General features: G+C 53.3%; 1 protein-coding gene and 1 long non-coding RNA gene across 3 annotated transcripts; both read right to left on the bottom strand.

The window, feature by feature from the left end:
* Positions 1-600: 600 nt before the first annotated feature.
* On the bottom strand, positions 601-2743 carry LOC110359391 (uncharacterized). Its single transcript, XR_002414547.2, has 3 exons — positions 2607-2743; positions 1943-2033; positions 601-1612 (listed from the first exon to the last, which is right to left on the bottom strand). It is a non-coding gene; the product is annotated as an uncharacterized LOC110359391 (long non-coding RNA).
* A 5142-nt stretch (positions 2744-7885) lies between these two features.
* On the bottom strand, positions 7886-15034 carry DYNLL2 (dynein light chain LC8-type 2). Of its 2 annotated transcripts, XM_005503246.4 has the most exons (3): positions 14818-15034; positions 11418-11556; positions 7886-9770 (listed from the first exon to the last, which is right to left on the bottom strand). In XM_005503246.4, the coding sequence occupies exons 2-3, from the start codon at positions 11547-11549 to the stop codon at positions 9633-9635; spliced, it is 270 nt and encodes an 89-aa protein (XP_005503303.1). In that variant the 5' UTR covers positions 11550-11556; positions 14818-15034; the 3' UTR covers positions 7886-9632. The 2 variants fall into 2 exon arrangements, with proteins under 2 accessions (XP_005503303.1, XP_005503302.1); XM_005503245.4 differs by lacking the exon at positions 14818-15034 and having other exon boundaries at positions 11418-11575.
* Positions 15035-17138: the final 2104 nt, after the last annotated feature.

The raw sequence follows: 17138 nt of genomic DNA, 5'->3' as shown, positions 1-17138 counted from the left end.
TCCTTGTGAGGAGGATCCCAGGAGAGAGGCCAGGGACTGAAAGCCACGGTTGATGGGGAAACACCCTTGAATGGGGACAAGTGTCACAGCCCTGCGCACAGAGAAACTGCCAGCACGGGGACCCGCGTCCCCCGAAAGGAGCGGGAGGGCCTCAGGCCGGGCACGGCGTCCTCTCCATCCCTGTCACACCAGGCGCAGCCACGATCTGCCTCACTCACGTTCGTACCTCCGGTTCACCTCGCTTCACCCTCCTGTCATTTCCCTATCGGGCCAAGCACCTCGAGTCAGGAAAGTGTGTGCTGTGCTCCCAGTACCGCCGCCTTGGCTTTCTTCTCTGCCCTGGGCTGTCTGATTATGGCTGATTGCTCTGCTTCTTACCTCCGTCATTCCATTTATTCCTTATTATTTGTTCCTCCAAAGTCCCTAACAGGCCTCCAAGGCAGGCGCAGTGAAACACGTAGCAGAGACAGCCTCAGGCAGTACCACGTATTAATATTGTGCTCGGCTGATTTTAGAGAGCTCTTTGCCATCCCAGCCCAGCCATCGCCCTGGGGAGAGCCGCTGTTTGATATCCTGTAAGTGCTCTGCGAGCCAGTGTATAAAAAGACTTATTTTATTTTGTGATTTATTCTTTTTAAAACTTCTTAATACATATTTAAAGCTCTTCCTTTCTTCTCGTTCTCTGTTTTTAAATCGGTGCTGAAATTCACATTTCTGACAGCAGCCCCCGCTTCTGTGAGGCCCTAATAAATCTGTGACTGAAAGCAGACTCACACTGCCGCCTGGGTTTATAGAGCAATGAAACCAGCTGAGAGCTGCGTAAAGACGCTGTGGATTTAGGGAATAACTCACTGCAGCCAGCGATGTTACACCAAGACGCATTTTACCAGCGCCTAGAAAGCCCTCACCCCAAATAAAAGCAAACATTGCAGTATCCAGCAGTGGCCATGAGGGAAAATAGCAAAAGTCGGCAACTGTTAACCATGCTCTGCTACTATCATGCAAATACATCTGGTTCAGCAGCTCAGAGACCGACTTCAAAGGACGGAGAAGTCATTAGAATCACAGTTCAAAGAAAAAGAGTGAGCAGCTGGCTCAGGCCATCTGGTAGGGGACATAAAATGGGCTCTTTCTTCCCCAGTCAGTCTATGAAATTTTCATTAATTGTAGGAACACCTTCCAACATTAACCAACATAATATTGTTAAAAATGTAAGTCTTATTAAATCATCAACACCCCGGTCTTAGGAAAACAATGTAGCTAGTCTGGTGGGTTCTTTCCTCCCCTGTAATACAGCATGCCATCATTACAATTTTAGGTTGGTGTTTTCAAAGCAAATGAGTGGGAATTGGATTCCTCCGCTCCTTTGAAGGTCCCAGGGAAGAACGTGGACAGGATGGCTCCCCAGGCTGCAGAGGAATCTCCCTCTCTGTTGATTCCAGGAGCCACATTTGGCTTAAAAACACGTGCAGTGAGTGTCCTCCCCGGGCTGTGCCGCTTGGGCTTGTTTCTCCCGGGCCGGGTGCCCCCAGCCGTGATGCTGCTGGGACACGGGAGGACCGGCTTACAAGGGCAAGCGGGAGCATGCTCCTCCGGGCACCGCGGAGCGGGGCTGTGGCCAGAAAAACACCAACAACAGTTTGCCCGTCTTGTTTGGTTACAGCTTCCACCAACCCCCGTCCCTGCAGCCCCCCAGCAGACACCCCAGCCAAGAGAAATTCCAGCTCAGGGTGCCAGCACAGCGCAGCAGAAACCCCCGGGCTGGCTCTTCTGATCTCAAGGCCATCAAGAGCTCCCAGAAATTTATATTCCTGCTGAATACATGGATGAGATCCTTGAAATTCAGGCAGGTGGTTTGATAATGCAGGGATGCTGACAGCTGCCACTGGGAAGCCAAATTAAAGAGGAGCCACGATAGAGAGCTCAAGGGCACGGCAGATACCTGCTGGTTTCAACAAAGTGATAACCTGGGAGCTGCTGCCGGTTCTCGCTGCCTCCTCCTCGCCTTCCAGATTTGTCAGCTGTGTCTCTTCCTGTAAAAGGCAAAATGGAGGGAGTTCATCTTAATCTTGTTGCTCTGGGAACATAACTGGCCCAAAACTCAGGGGGAATTTTGGAGGGTTACAGGCCCAGGCTTTCCTGGACACTGCTGTTTCTGCCCGTCTTGCCTTTGGTTCTCTTTCCTGGGACTGTCCAAATTTACTGACTTTTCCTATCAGCAGCATTTCAAAGCAGATCGAACACCTGAACCCAGGAAAAATCCCCGATGCTCTGGTATGCTCATACATGTGGGGAAGTCGATGTGGCTGCACCAGTCACCTGTGTTTTGCCTGCACGGTGCAGAGCATCGCCAGGCGTTACACACCGGTGTCACGACCTGTGTCGTCCTCAGCCACGCTGGTCCTCCGGTGACTGGCTCAGGGTGGAGAGCGGCCGGGCTGAGGACAGCGGGAACAGAAGAACCACCCGTCCCAGAGCTGAGCTGGGTGCAGGGGCTGCCCGGGGAGCCCCCGGCCGCAGAGGGGTCCTGCAAACCTGCACACACAGCCACCCCATCCCTGGGAGGGGGATTTAGCGAGTGCCCCCGCCTGCACCAGGATACGCACCATTCCCCAAAGGCATCTGCAAATTCAGCGTTATCTCTGCTGGTGCCCGAGGTGCCTCCCAGCACCTTCCCGGCTGTTTTCCCAAGCTGCCGGCCAGCTGACGGGACAAACAGCGCTGGCTCCGGGCTGCTTCGCCACTGAAGGACAGACACAAATACTTGAAATACTTTCCTAATCTCATTTTCTCACACAAACAACTGCTGGGTTGTCAGGGATGTCACTCCAAGGCAGCAGCAGCAGCAATGGGACGTGGGGATGGGGCACCGCAGCCTGGACCCCCCAGTTGGTTCCCTGAGCCCTCCCCCTGCGTACAGGTGCCCTGGTGATTTGGCTAATTAGGATAATTCTCCCCCTGCACTGAGGGCCATTAAACCACCTCTCACATGGAAACCCCCATGGGTTGGGGTCTCCAGCCCTCCTGGGCTCAGGATTCCGGAGCTGTTTCTCCTGGAAGGGCTGCAGGCTTGATTTAACACGGCTTTCCTCGCCTGTGCGCTGGGAACGCAGCTGAGGCTGGTGCGCAGACTTTAGAAACGCCGCCACCGCCTCCTCCTCACGATCCTCTCCCCGGAGCTGGGAATGTTTCCACGCCTGCCTTCCCCGGGGGGCGCTGGGGACCCCGGGGACGCCGGTGAAGCCTGGCTGGTGGCAGCAGAGCCCGCAAACGCCTCCTACTCTATACAAAACAGTGCAGGCTTGCTTTTTTAGTTTTACACCTAAATCTTGTTTTCATCCATTGCGCGTTTTCAAAAGAGGTGCCATAAATTAACACAGACAAAAACTACTTTCCCACGAAGGCGCAGGGGCTGCATCCTCACGGCCGGTCCCCACGAGGCTCCGGGGAGCGAGGGACCCGAGAGCGCAGGGACGCGCCGGGAGCTGGCGAGAGCGCTCTGCGCGCTGCCGAAGCGCCAGCAACCTGCCAGGGCTGCACACCAAACATGAGCTAATCCCAACAAAAATAGGAGTGAAATCATAATTCATCTGCATAATTCATGTGCATAATTTTATCTTTGCTGTATATTCTCCAGGGATGCATTCTAGAAAATGCTTTCTTTCCCCTCCCTTCAGCCCTCACGTCCTTCCAAAAAGTGCCGTACATGCAAATCATTGGAGGCAGCGAGAGGTAGTAGCTTTGCTGGGTTACTAAATAAATGCTAAATTTGTCTGAGTTTCTAGCCTACGTCTTGGCAAATTATGCAGATTGAAGCTGTTGCATAGACACGCAGGCTCGTAATAATCACGGGATTTTAATTGCTTGCATTGTGAACCCTGGCTACTGATTGTATCTGCATGGAAAACTGTAACAGTTTGCACTTGCAAATGCTAAAAATGTTAAACAATAATGGCAATTAAGTGATAATTATAGTTATTCTGAAGCAAGGATTGGAGTTAAGACTCCAAGAAGACGTCCCAAACAACTGGGAAGCATTGACTGCACAGACTTCAAGCTGCTTTTTCTATGATGTGAGATCTGCCAGATTTAATTGCTTAATGATTTTCTATAAAATATTTAAGTAACACGGGATCTTTAGCCAGCCCAGGCTCTGCCTGAGTCGTACGCGTCAGTCAGAGGACGGGGCAGCGTCGCAGCCCTGGCCTGGCACCCGGAGCTCGCTGAGTCACGCTATGGTTTTCTTCTGCTAATTACAACACAGCAAAGGCGCAGGGACCCCCTGCCAGCGGAACCGCCAGCACCCACAGTGGGGACCCTGCTGGGAAGAGACACAGGGGTGCCGTCCCTCAGTCCCCCTGCAAGCTGCCGTTTCAGAGGAGACTTTGCAACGTGGGTCCAGGTTTACCCCGTCCAAGCTGACCCGCGGCAGAGCAGACACTTTTGGCCAGGTCATTGCGAACCTTTAGAGGAAATAGGACTTTTAAAAGCAGATTCAGAAAGAGGTTTTGTCCTTGTGGAAGCATTCTGGGCTTTCCTCAAAAACAAAAAAGGCATTTATTTTTTTCCAGAGCGGCGTTCCGGGCCGGGTGCCAGCCGCCTGTGTGCAGGCTGCAGCGGAGGCACGGCCTGGCTCCGTGTCAGCGCCTCCGTCCTTTCCTGCCAGAGCAGGCAGCAGGCGAGCGGCGCGGCCAGACGGGGAACGGGGCAAGATGGGCGCGAGATTAATCCCCAAACCTGTAATCAAACACTTTGTGGAAAAATATCTATGTAAGAAGGGATTTCCATTCCTCTGACTCAGCTTAAGCAGCACCAGGCTCAAGCTGGGGTCACACCGCGTGTGTCAGCAGGCACTCAGCCCAGCCCGGGGAAATCTTCCATGGCACCCGGCGGTGCCCAGCGCTGCTCCCCCCGGGTGCCTGCTCAGGCCGGGGTAAGGGACGTGAAATCCCTTCCCCGAAGGCCCCGGTGCAGCGCGGCACCCGCGCAGGGGCTGCGAAGGGTGACATGTCAGCAGAGCACACGTCCAGCCGTGTCCAGCCCCGTTCCTGTGTGGGACGCCAGGGCTGCAGGAACAAAGGGCGGCTTTCACTGGCTCACCCCGCGCAGGGACCACCGTGGCGAATTCCTCAGATGCTTTTATGGGTTGCAACCAATGCACGGGGAGAGCGGGGCTCCCAGCGATCTCCTCCCCCTGAAAGCACTTCATTCACAGGCAGGCTGGAAGGAGGTGAAAGAAAAGGCCGTGCATGTGTTTAAATGCAGGGGGGGCTTGGATCTCTCCCCCAAATCCTCCCCACCTGGCAGGCTGAGAGTGAGGGCACACAGGCTGGCTGGGATCTGGGCAAGTGACTGAGTCGCACTCAGGCTGCTCTGCAATGGTCATAAATCAACAGAGACACATAAGCAAAGGAGGGAACAAAGGACATGGAGCGATTCCATGGCATCTGGCAGGGGAGGGCTGTGGCAGCCGCGCCGGAGGATGGCGTCTGAGGAAAAGCTCTGAGCCAGCCTGCAAGGGTCCCAGCCCCACGCCATGCAAGGGGACAAGAGCTGGACCCACTCTGAGGGGCCCGTGAGCAAGTGCTGCTGCTGTGTGGGGCAGCGAGGGGCCAGCACAAGGGGACAGGGGACACGGCCGAGCATGACACCCGCCTCACCCCTCTGCGGCATGCTGCACTGCTCCACCATCGATTTTTCCACAGGCCACAGCCAGCTCTGGTGCATTTGCTCCATGTCCCCAGCACTAGGACAGAAAGACGTGGCCTGCAAGGCCAGAACTGCTTCCAGAGGCAGGAGAAAAACCAGCTACACCAGGGCTGGACAAAACCTGTTCCTCAAGCTTAACTCAGGGCCAAATCCTGCAGAGCGGAGCCTGGGGTTAACCCCCCCAAGGTAGGGACAGGACAGGGATCGGTGCAGGGTCTGGCAGGGCTGCTCCCTTCTCACCCCAGAGGGGTGCTGAGCCCACCAGTGCTCAGCACAGAAAGACAGTGCCTGCCGTTGGGAACAAGAAGGGCTGGGGAAGGCACTGACCTGGTGATAAGCAGTTATTTGTCTCGTTGGTAATGAGTTATTACTCAGCCTCAGCTAGACATTGCCTTAAGGGAGGAAACATCTGATCATCTTTTAATAAACAGTCGGCTCCTGCAGCTCCTGTATCTATAAAGCGCTCCAAGACACATGGCTTATGCACAGACACTGCTGCTATGAGTCACAGGCTGGAAAAGGGTGTCAGAACCGTTGCTCAATAAATAGAACAAAGCAGGGAAACCTCGGGTGGGCAGGGATGGCACAGCCCCGTGTCCTTCGTGAAGTGGCACTGGCCTCCTAAGGATTTACCCGTCAGACTGAAAGTGAGATAAAAATGAATTCCGTGTTCTGTCTCTTCATTTCAAATCTCCTGCAAAAGCACTGTGAAAGGGAACACGCCTGTTGGGTACCGGGTTCACCAGCGACAGGCTCTGCTTCCACGTGCTCGGGGGTGACGAAGGCTGCAAGGGCAGGGCTGCAGGCTCTGCTGGGAGGAGGGAAGGGGCGCACAGCCCTGCGGGCTGCATGTCCCCACAGGGGCAGCCTGCGACACCCAGGCCCTGCGCAGGATTCCCGGGTGGGGAGGACATCACTGTCACTTTGTCCCTTCCCAGGTGTTGCAGGCGGTCACAGAAGAAGGGGAAGAATATCACACTAGGCAGGCATGGAGCAAGGCTCCCGCTAACGGGGTCACACACCTCCTGCGGCTTTACAGCATGCTCCCTCCCAGAGGAATGAACCCTAGATAACGTCTAGTACAACATGGAGCACAGCTACCAGAAACCAGCCTGTCCGCTCCACAGGGCCACAAAGCTTTGCTTTTGTAAGGCCACATCTGGAAAAAATACTTGACATGAGGAATTGAATAACTTGATTTGTACAAGAGAAAACAATGTGACACTCTCCCCAGCCAAGAACCACACTGTTCCCCACAGCAAACACACACACACATTATATCTGCAGGCACCATCCCGTGCCCAGCACCTCCACCTCCCCTGCAATCAGAGGTTTCAGAGCACTTGTAAGGCAGGACAGTAACATATTAACATTTAAATAGTATTTTTGGCCAAACACATCTGGAAAGTTTCTTCTACCAGATGTTTTCCCCAGATACATACCTTCCACTCAGTGCCCCAGATCCAGATGTTTCCAAATAACTTCATGCTGCTGTTGAAAGGGAGTGGCTGTCCTTGGGATGCTGGTGGCCTCTCCAGCACAGCAGCAGTTAATGCTCACAGGCATCACATCAGACACCTGAGCCTGGTGGAAACTGGAGACAAAGCGGAGCTGGCAATGGAAAAAGTGAAAGCCAAAAGCCATCAGACAGCTGCCAGGAGCAGGAGGCGAAGGCAGCGGGACAGAAAGCTCCCCGTTAAACCTCAGCCTGCTCTTGGCTGTGCAGAGGGAGTGCTGCTGAACTTCAGGCAGTCTGTGTCTTCCAGAGCTACACAGACAATGGCTCAGGGGGACGGCTGAGGACACAGCACCCGTGTCACACAGGGCTGAGCAGGGCTCAGGTTCACTGCCTAACTGCTAGAGGTGGAAGCTAGAGTTTATTTTCTCCAGCCTGAAGCAGGATCCTGCTGCAGTGACACATCCAAGGAAGCACTAAACCCACTTTCTACTTGCATGTGTCAGTCCTGGGGCACACTGCCCCTGCTGCAGCACCCTGGATACAACCACACATCCCTGGAAGTGCTGCTTTCCCACAGACACAGCTCAGGCTGGGATCAGTTCCTGCGTCCTTCTGGTCATCGGCATCTTCCAGGGTAGAGAACTCCCTGCTCACCCTCACTGGACAAGTGCAGTTTTCTCTTGGGACAGCTGGCAATGAAAAAGAAACTAGAGGCTGTTTAAATGTGTCAATTCACCTTTAATGTTTGAAAAAAATAAATGGTATTTGAGCCATTGCAGTTATGAAGGGAACAGATCTCGCTCCATGAGAGACTGTGAACAGGTTCACATTAGACTCATGCTTGGAAAAAAAACAAACCCAGAACATTCTCCTTTCAGATCCAGAGCAGACTCCTGAATAGACAAGACCACAAAAGTGCCCCAGACAGTCCAAGGCACATTACCCCAGTGCAGACATTTCCATCAACATGAAGTTATGACAGCTACATTCTTTCTAGTTACAACATTGTTCTATCAATATTACAAAATTAGGCATACTTTGGATTTTGCACAGAGACAAGAAGGACTTTTACTTCAGGAAGTAGTCAACCTGGGTCAGCAAGTCATTTCACAATGAAGAGCTCCCTCCCTCTGCTCTTCCCACCCCAGCAGTGACTTGTTACCAACACCAAATTTATCTCAGAGACACAAGTCAGGCTCACCAGCCCCCCAATATTATCTATGCATTAGTTAGCAAACCAATATATAGACCTTACGACAAGCACCAGGTATTTACTTGCCACCGCACAGCATTTCTGCACACCCAGATAAAAAGAACTTCCTGCAGCGTAATCCAAGAGTCAGTACATACTAAGACAACATCACTGCTGAACCTATTGGAGACCAAGACATTTGTCTGCCTTTGAAGCAGATGTTACATGAGTTTCCTTCACACAAACATCACATGTAAATTTAACTTCTTGGTACTGTGCTTTAAGAACAAAAGCAGATATCTGGACATGGAGGACAGTCCTCCAGAAATAGCTTATCAGCTACAGAAAATTAAAAAAAAAAAAAAAGAAAAGACAGTGGCCACTTACAAGTCTTCCACATGACTAGCTTGCTTTAAGGAGAGCATCAAGTTAAGGCAGTGTTGAAACAACTGGCTAAGAACACGCCAAATCGAGCTGTTGTCAGCAGTCACCAATTTGATATCCTACTCCATTTCAGGGACAGGCCCCGTGGCTTTAGATCTCAGTACCAAGGTCTGAAGACTTCAGCCCCAGGATGCTGCTTTCGGCACAAGCAGCAACTCAGGCGGATGTTTGAAGTCTTCTAGACCAGGCTGAGTTGCTGACAAGTCTAGGTCAATATTTCGGCAGAGCCAATGTTTTCACACAGCGGTGGGCACAGAAAGAGCAAGGGTGCCAGCTGCAAGTCTGGTTATCACAGTCCGAGCTGGAGTTCAACTTGGGTGTAGAAAGCCACGGGATCAAGAGCCACCCACCAGCTTTCAGGGCAGGTCTAAGCACCTGCCCGCGGTTACTGGGAGAGCCAGCTCTCTGCAGTCTGCAGGGTGGGGACGGAGGCTCACACTGGCTTTGCTCCTCGTTACAAGATTAACAGTCTAATAAAACTCGGTAAGGATGTCAGGGATTTTTGGCCTGCCCAAATAAGTTTTCCCAGCCTCAAAGAAGGAGTTACCACCGAGGGAGCTGTTGTGGAATAGTTTTATTTCTTCCCACGTAAAGGCCATTGATTAAGCATTTACAGGTTTCCTAGTGCAATACAACCAAAAAAAAAAAAAAAGCAGTAACAAAAAAATGCCGCCTTCTTCTCAGGCAACTAAACAGAAGTAGATTTTTACTGCAACATATACACATTAAATATAGTATACAGTCCATGCAGCGGCATAGCCATGTTAAAGGGAGTCGTGGCTTCAGCCATCAGTGCATTACAGTCCAAACTTCACTTGCTCCTACTTCCTATCCAGACTTGAAGAGAAGAATTGCAACCTGACCCAAGTAAAAATAGATGAAGTGCTTTGTCTCGTGTGTTACATAGCTGCCAAAGTTTCTGCCAACAATGCAGTGCCAAGTTGGGTTGTATTTCTTGTCAAATTCCTGAAGAAAGAGAAGAGAGGCATTAAGGCCAAGAAAACCCACATGAAAATAGTTTTAAGTACATACTCTTAGCTGGTTCTGTTCACACACTATCGCCTCTCCTCCCACCTGCAGGATCTTTAGATCCCCCAAAGCCAGACACTGTTACACTAAGCAAGGTAGTGACTGACACAACCAGACCTCTGCACCAGATTGTTTGAAGGCTTCAACACAAGCGAATTATCTCCTGAGACTTGGAGCGCCCATCAGCCCCGGGCAGAGGGAGCAGGCCTAAGAGCGCTCCCTGGTGCGGTGCTATTCAAGCCCTGCGTGTAGGCTCGGGGGAATATTCCTCCTCTCCCATTCCAAGCCCACTCACAAAACACAAAAAAAGACTTTGGCATGTCTGCCCCAGCAAGGCATTTGAGTTTAAAGGTCACCTAAAAAAAGGAAAGAGAAGTCTGGCTCTTCTTCACATATAGCGGAGAAAATCTGCATTGAAACAGAGAGCACATGAGGATCTAAGAGGTCAGAAGTGAGCAAGCTGAATGCTGGCTTAATAGTCAGTCTTGTACTCAGCAGGTATGATAGGGTTAAAGACCATTCTCCTCCCTCTAATTAATACAGAACTCCCAAGATCACCCTTCCCTCCCCTGAGACAGAGCCAGAAGAACAGACTCTACATTCAAGATTAAAGCCAGTGCTAGTTCTCAGACACCAGCAAGACACTTTGAGCTCTTTGCAGGTAACCTTTGAAGTACAGAAAAGCTTTCTTGCCAGGGCACGAAGGTGCATTCAATTGCTTCCCTCCTCCCAACACACTCTCAGGAAATAAAGGCCAACTTCTTGGATGCCTTCTGCTGCACTCACTCACTTTACAGGCTGCTTCGCCCCAAGCACTTGGAGATGTCTTGCCTCCGATCAAAGTGATCTGAGAAGTTAGGAGACACCTTTGAATCCTTTACATTCAAGCCTAGATTACAAGCAAGGCCCAAAAGCTAGCCCAGGTACCAGGACTGCAGAGCCTAAGCAGCACACTCTGCCCTTTCAAAAGCACTTTGTCCAGCCATCAGAAGTGGCTACAGGGGGAACTGACAGCTCCCCAGATGCCATCAAGCTTGATACTTGTTAAGTTAATGGGCTCCTGCAAATGGGGAAACAGCCCTCCACAAGCCAGGGCAGCTGCTTGTGCTGGTTTTGAAGCAGCACCTTTCCCAACCCTGCCAGCCAGCTCAAGGCTCCATCCTCCTCCACACCACCTGTCCCAGAGCCAGGAACACAGCAGACAGAACTGCACATGCACAGCTGCCCACCCAGAGGGAAATGGAGTAATCCCACCCTGCACTGGTGTTGCAGGTCCAGCAGCAGCATCTGGGGAGCAAGTGCTAAAGAGACTGAGCCAGCTCTTCCTGGGCTGGCAAATCCAGAGGGACAGCGCTCACACTGCTCAGAGCTTGCCAGAACAACACACCAAGCCCTGCTCTGCCACAGCCCTCCTCTGACCTTGGACAAGTCACTCCATCTTCTTGGGAACAGCACTAAAGCAGCAAAGAAGAAAGCATCTTCTCTCTCCCAAACACATGAGTATGAAGTCTCAGACACTCAGGCTCATGACCAGCACACACACTGAGCAGCTTCAGGAAGTCTCAGCCAAAACAGCCCCCTTACCTTTTTTATATATGCTGCAATGTCCTTCTCTATGTTGTACTTCTCCATTGCCTGCGTAGCACAGTCGACAGCATCCTGCTGCATGTCCTCGGACATGTCGGCATTCTTTATCACAGCCTTTCTGTCAGACATCGTGAACCTAAGGCAGAACATAGATTGCTTTAATCCCTTCCCAAGAAAAGAGAAGCTTCCTGTACATCAGAGGTTGTCCTTTCTGTGGCAGGCTGTGTCACAAACTGATACTACAAGCCCCCTGCTACACCCAAGCTGAGTTTACCAGGGTGGCCTACAGTAGTCCTAGGCTAAAATGCCCCTTATAGTCAGAGCACTGTGGTGCTGGCAATGTCTGGAGGTTAGATCAGAGACAGCCCAACATCAGCACCTGCAAAAAACACATACAGAAAAAGCTTACGTGGGAAGAGGTGGGATCTGCAGAGAGCCACTGCCCTGCTGAACATCAATAGCCTACAGCCAAGTGTGCCTTCCAGGAGCACCAGTGGTTTGGAGCATCACCTATTCAGAGCCTTGTGAGCGATGGATCCCAAAATACAATCCAGCAGGGAAGCTCAGGAAGCATGTTAACAGCAGTGGTGCTTTTTATTCCACCCCATGCCAGGATTACAGTCACTGCTGCGAGGTTAGCCTGGAAGGAGTGGTGTTCCACATTCAGCCAGTCACCACCCCCTCACCTCACGGCTGCTTTGTCACTGAAACCCAGACTTCAGCTGTTCCCATGGGACAAAGCTGGTCTGACGAGCCAGAAACTGGTTAACACCACACTGCAGCCTGGAAACAGGGGCAGCAAGCCCCACACAGAGCTGGCATAGCAAAGGCCTGGCAAAGCCACCGCCTTTTCCTCTCCCTGTTTGCAAACCACAACACAGATGCTAGAAACCAGCACACAAGTGCTGCCTTGACCTGTACGAAACCAGAAAGGGGTGCACTGGAGCCAAGTGTTTGGCCACCTTGGTTCAGGTGGTTCATACCAGTCACTGAAGCCATTTACACATAGATCTGCTGTGGACTTTCCAGGGAGATGTTCAGCATTGGGAAGTTTTCAGTGCAGTTCGTTTTATTCTAGAAAATGGGGATCTGGGAATCCCAGCCCTGCAGCCTCTCGTCAAGCAAAGGCTGCAGCACACCCCCTGTGGAAGGAGCCCTGTGCAGCCCTGCTGCTGGCTAGCACACCCCAACACCCCTGCAGGCACCGGACCCTCGCCCCCAAGCCACCTGTTATCTAGGCGACCCATCCAGCAACGGCCTGCGCTGAGAAGGACCACAGCTGCTCACCTTGGGAGCAGCTCTTACCAGAGCATATTGAAACTTTGTGGGAATAAGCTTCTTAATGGCCAGGAGTGCCTCCAATTAAGCCTGCAGAGCACCATTAAGTTTGCTAAATCCTTTTACAGTGCTGTAAGTCTTGAGTGATACTACCAAGTATGTTTTGAAATAGTGAAACTACACATTTTTAGCTCTACTGGGGAGTGAAGAAAATCTGGTGCACTGATCGCTTCCTGGAGCAGTCCCAGAAAACTGAAGGAGTAGCTTTGTTACAGCAATTAAAGGAGGCTGCTACCCAGAGAGAAAGAGAATCCAGTTACATAATTGCAGCCCTCTGATTACAATACTTCAATTCTTCACTCTGCCTGCAGTTGAAGACTTCTATTGCAACCTTAATTTATACATTTTAGATGAAATGTTTAACGGAGCATTGCTATTAACACACACTAATAGCATCAGGAGAAATGACAGGAACTGAGCACAAACACTAGAGAGCACACACGCCTACCACAGCTCTGGAAAAGCCACGGCCAGACGGTTTGTTTCTCTCCCTGATGTGGTTTAAGCCAGTGGGTTTTAGCCTGTGGCCCAGAAACCCTGGCAGGACAAGACATGGCTCAGAACACTCCAACTGCCTGTAGATTTGGATTCACTATCCAGGAATCTGGCAATCCCTTGGAAAAAGTCTCCTGGATGTCCAGCCCACAGGAAAAGGGCAGTAGGGCACCTGTGGGTCATTCTTCAAGGAAAGCCTCTTTAGGGAAAGAGGGCAATCAAGCTCTCATGCACATCAGGCCTTTCTTCACACACTTCCACTGCACCATGAGTTCAGAGGGCACTTCCCATTACATAACCAGTGACCTGCAAAAAGCATCTTCCTTCTTCATTGTTCAGGCAAAGAGCATCTCAGTGCATTATTCCTCTTCAGTAGAGCTGCAAGAGCTGCCCAGCCTAGCACCACGCTGCTCCAGGGCACAGCATCCTTCCCAGGCCAGCCATGACAGAGGCTGACAGCCAGAGGGAGGGTCCCCACACCCACCCTGAGGCTGAGAACAGCTCTGAGAGTCACCCTATCCACCCACAAGAACTTCACAGAGCAGGGCCCCCATCTCAGCACATTCCCCGTGGGGTTGGGGACATCCTGCCCACAAGGCAGCCCAGCAACACCACATACACACCTGATCCCTAAACCACAAGGCCACAGTTGGCCCTCAGGGTCTTGCCACCCAAGTCTGGCCCTCTCTGAGGAAAACCACAAAGCCCAAACACCCCAGACAGGATGGCATCTTAATGGAGGAAGACCACAGCTCTAGAAAAGCCACTCCAGGGCAGAACGAGGCCTTGGGAGGGGAGGAAGCACAGCTTCCGTACCAACACTGCTCCCCATCAGAGCAGGATGGGCCTTGGGAGGGGGATTAGGCCCAAGCCAGCACCCAAACCTTCCCTCATCTGGGTACAGTGAGGTCTTGGAAGGAGGACAAGGCCCGGGCCCAGCATCCAACCACTCCCCCAGCAGGACAGGATGGGTCTTTGGAAGGGGGATGATACTCCAGCTTGGCCACCACTCCTTCCCTCACCAGAGCAAGATGCAGCTTCAGGAGAATGAGGCACAAGCCCCCACACCCACCCCTTCCCTCCCCAGGCAGGATGGGGCCCTGGGAGCTGGATGAACCCAAGCGCAGCACCCACTGCTTCCCCAGCAGGACAATGTGGAACTCGAAAATGGGGACGAGGCCCAAGCCCAGCACCCACTGCTTCACCCACCACAGCAGGACAGGGCCCTAGGAAGGGGGAGCGGCACAACCCCTTCCCCTCCAGGGCAGCAGCAAGCCCGGGCAGACGCTCCCAGGAAGCGGGCGCATGTGCAGGCCGGAGCCCTGCGTGACCTTCACGGGGGGAGCCCCGGGGGCACCCGAGGCAGCGGTGACCTTGCCCGGAGCACGGCCAGCAACGCACGGGCGGCAGGCTACCGGGGCGGGCTCCGAGAGCCGCCGGGGACCGCTAATAGTCGGAGCCGGCAGGCCGCCAGGACCTCGACCCCCTCCCCCGGAACGGCCCCGCCGCCACCTCACACACGAAGCGACCGGTCCCCGCCGCCCCGGCGGAGGGTGTCGCTCACCTTCACAGTGACAAGGCCACCCTGGGAGGGCGAGGCGAGGCACGGCAGCGAAGAAAAGGTGGGAGGAGACCGGAACCCGTTCGCCTCTGCCCGCTCCGTTCCGCTCCCTTCGCTGCGCCGAGCGCTCTGCGCCTCGCCGCCGCGCCGCGCTCAAATACCGCCCCGCCCGCTGCGGCGCGCGGCCCGTCGCTCTCCCATTGGCTGCGCCACCCTGCGCGCCGCGCCCCCATTGGCTGCATCGCGGCGCAGCCCGCCGCCCCGGCCCGTCCGCCCGCGCTGTTCTGCCTACATCCTGTTTCATCCCACAATGCCGCGGGGCGAGCGCGGGGCGGGGCGGCGCGGGGCGGTGCCTCGCGGGGGCGGGGGGGCGCTTCCCCGGTGCTGTGAGGAGCCGGGGCCTGGTCTGAGGGAGCTGATCCCCGGGGTGTTCCAGCCGCCTTGGGGACCCGGATCCCCGGAGGTGACCTTGAACCTCTGGGAGGGACTCATTGCTCTGGGGAGACACGATTCCCTTGGGGGGAACTGCCTTGGGAGAGCCGGGCCCCCCAGGGGTCCGTGGGTCTCACAGGAGCAGCGAGGGAGCAGCAGGGCCGGCGGGAGCCTGGCAGAGGGCTGTGACACTTGGCTTGCCCAGGCAGGGCTCCGGGCACACGCCTGCCCCACCAGCTCCCACCTTGGTCACTCCATTTCCCTTGAGTGGAGGTGCCAAGAAACCTTTTGCAGAAGCCCCCTGAAGAAAAGCCCAGCGAAACAAAAAAGTCGCTGTTCCCGTGCTGTCCTGCTTCCCGCGCCCTCCCGTTCCCACGCAGCACTGCCCGGCGTGGACAGCGGGAAGATGCTGCCTGGACTGAGCTGCCTCTTAACGAGAGGAGTTTTAATTGCATGTGTGGCCTTGAGAACCAGGGAGACCACTCCGGCTACTGAAATCTATCTAATATGATTGCTCCAGGAAGAGAGGCTGATAAGAGCACTCGGGGGGGAAAGGCTGGAGTTCATGGCTGTGTTTTCACTTTGTGAAGAGACGGCCCAGAACGGGCCGATCCCTCATGCTAACGAAGTAGATGTTTCCTGCTGTGACCTTTGCAGCCTCTGAGATACTGGTCAAGACTCTCAATAGCAAATAAAATATTTACTATTCCAAACCTGAGCTTCAGCCTCAAGATGAGCGGGAGCCAGTGAGCAGCAGCAAAGCGAACAAGGACTAACACTGTGGGGCTGGACAGCGCTGACTTTGTAAGGACTGTGGCTGCTGGCATGGGACCTGACCTCCAGCCTTCAGATGGATAATTTGAGGGTGTCAGCCTGTAATCCCAGTGTAAACCACATCATCCCAGTTACATCCTGCGTCCTTCCCCAGAGCCTTCAGCAGCAGGAGAGCATGGAAGAGCCGCCCAGCAGGCTCGGCGCTGCCCTTTGCACATGACGGAGCGTGGCCTTGACGGAAAAATGTGCTTCAAATGCCACGGAGGGAGATGCGTTCCTGAATAGTGACAAAAAGCGTTTATTTATAAATTCCTCCGAGTGCACTATATAAGGCACTTCACAGGGATTAGCAGGAAAAGGGCCTGGCTGTGAGGAGCCCTTTGCCGTCTAAGGCTGCGCTCCTCCTGCCCCATGGCCACATGCTTCCCCACGGGACGCGTTTTCCAATCCTGGGTGATTTCGAGTCAAAAAACACAGACTTTGTGTGCATGTGCCCTAAACAATGCAAAGGTTTGGAAAACCAAAAGCTGGGCTGACAGCGCAGCTGCAGCATCGCACCAGCTCCGCTTCCACGCTGCACCTCCACAGTGACGTGCCATTTTTCTTCTTATTTAAACCAAACCCACTTTGCTACAACTTAGCCCACAGCTCATTGCTGCAGCCGCCTGCTTTCGGCTGCCCGAACAGGTTCCTCGCCAGCCACAGCCTCCCCAAAGCCGCCCGAGTTATTTTTTACCAGGAGTCAATTGTTTTGGCAAGTGTTGTGCAAACTGCATTACAGAGGGTTTGCTGTCAGTCCTGGGCTGCTTTGATCAATCTTGTCTGCGAAGCAGTTTTCAGCGCCCTGGTTAATGTACATTATTATCTCCCTGAATCCCTGCTATAGAACCTGAATAAATCCTGTGGAAAAAGAAAGTGCCCTATAAAAGGAAATGCTCTGTAAAACTGCAGCGGGGAGCTGCCACCGCCAATGCTGAGGGTTTGATCGCCGTAAGCAGTCCGTTAACATCCGTATCAGACCCCATGTCCCTCTGTTCATTGTTCATAAATTTGGGATGATAAAGCATTTTCACCACCTGCAATTCTCATCACTACAAAGATCGCGTCTGGTGCATTTC

The sequence above is a fragment of the Columba livia genome, chromosome 20, assembly GCF_036013475.1.
Source record: "Columba livia isolate bColLiv1 breed racing homer chromosome 20, bColLiv1.pat.W.v2, whole genome shotgun sequence".
Classification (NCBI taxonomy): Eukaryota; Metazoa; Chordata; class Aves; order Columbiformes; family Columbidae; genus Columba; species Columba livia.
This window is presented reverse-complemented; position numbering and strand designations above follow the sequence as displayed.

Bases quoted from the DNA above. Each gene is read 5' to 3' on its own strand.
- DYNLL2 (XM_005503245.4), bottom strand. From the start codon at position 11,570: ATGTTCTGCCTTAGGTTCACGATGTCTGACAGAAAGGCTGTGATAAAG. The intron at 9,771-11,417 runs GTAAGGGGGCTG...CTCTTTCTTCAG, and splicing joins TTGCAGCATATATAAAAAAG to GAATTTGACAAGAAATACAA.